Here is a 1297-nt window from a genome sequence, read left to right on the forward strand (position 1 = left end):
TGCAAATGTCCTGGAAATGGAAAAGGAGGCTTCTCTGATCGATTCGGAGATTGAAACAGTTCCGACATCATGATTGGCTCTTTGCCACGATTCTGCGGCTAGACGATAGCATCTTGAGTTATCATCACTCTTAATTTCTTTCACTTAACAAAATCTGTTTTTATCTTTCTGACAAAATTTCTCTCTTATAAAAATGACAAGTTTATAACAGTGTCTATCGCTATTGTGAATTTATCTTTTCCTGTTGTTTGATCCATTAAAGATATAAGATAATGTTACATAAAATTGATATTATTATATAATACTATTACATTAATCTTAATGCTAGATAATAAAATAAATAGTTAATTTATAAATATATATGTGCATATTTACACACACACACACACACACACACACACACACACACACACAGAGCAAAAATTAAAAGAAGAGTTGATTTGAGGAACTTTTATTAGTTGTAATGAATACGTGAAATACAACGAAATTATTTTACGTGAACATTCGGACGATGCTTTTGCCTGAATGGCACGAAATCACCGATTCGAAACGGACAGGGGTTTGGCATTACGTGGTTTGTAACCGGCTGCATCGTGTATATACATGCATTCGTATACGGAAGCTGTGCAGGGCCGCACTCGCAATTCTACATAGAAAATGTATGTGTTTAGTTTTTGCATTAGGTATTCCTTTTTAAAAATTTATTATAGTATGATTAGACAATTATTATAAGTAACTTATAGCCGTGAAGACACGTATGATATAGAATAAATCGCAGCTATATATGTAATTTGTTCCTATAAAGCTGTATTTATGGATATGTCGCTGCGCAAATACAACCTCAGCGATTTCAACCTCGTTAATACTTATCGAGGTATGATCGTCTGCGTGCGAGCGCGCGTGCGTGAGCGCCTAATTAATTAACCGAAACGGACGCCAACGCACGCAGGGATGCGTATTCGCTTGCGACATCGAAGATTGGAAGAGTTCTAATTTATCACGCGCGCAACGCGTGTATTTATAATTCATTTATAGAATAGAATCATATAACAATAAATGTATTGTATATGATTAATTTCAGGAGGTTTTCTCGGTGACATTGCACTGCCAAATATCAAATACGACACAGAATGGCGCGAGCAAAAATTAAATAAAAGCTACTTGGAAGAATTAAAAAAATATAGAGAAGAGATATTAAAAGAAGGTCTACAGGTGGAAGAGGAAGGTTTGACAGGTATAATAAATAATTATACAATATATATATAGGTATAATACATTATTTGAAAAAAAAAAAATA

At 33.9% G+C, this 1297-nt stretch overlaps 1 protein-coding gene across 4 annotated transcripts in view; it reads left to right on the forward strand.

Annotated features, from left to right (window-relative positions):
• The window catches only part of LOC108747508 (tolloid-like protein 2), a 26818-nt gene that overhangs the window by 8254 nt on the left and 17267 nt on the right, over positions 1-1297 (forward strand). For all 4 annotated transcript variants that reach the window (XM_018485049.1, XM_018485050.1, XM_018485051.1 and 1 more), the window contains exon 2: positions 1082-1234. In XM_018485049.1, the coding sequence (XP_018340551.1) occupies positions 1082-1234 (153 nt within the window). The remainder of the gene's footprint in view (positions 1-1081; positions 1235-1297) is intronic.

Source organism: Trachymyrmex septentrionalis, unplaced genomic scaffold, assembly GCF_001594115.1.
Source record: "Trachymyrmex septentrionalis isolate Tsep2-gDNA-1 unplaced genomic scaffold, Tsep1.0 scaffold2, whole genome shotgun sequence".
NCBI lineage: Eukaryota > Metazoa > Arthropoda > Insecta > Hymenoptera > Formicidae > Trachymyrmex > Trachymyrmex septentrionalis.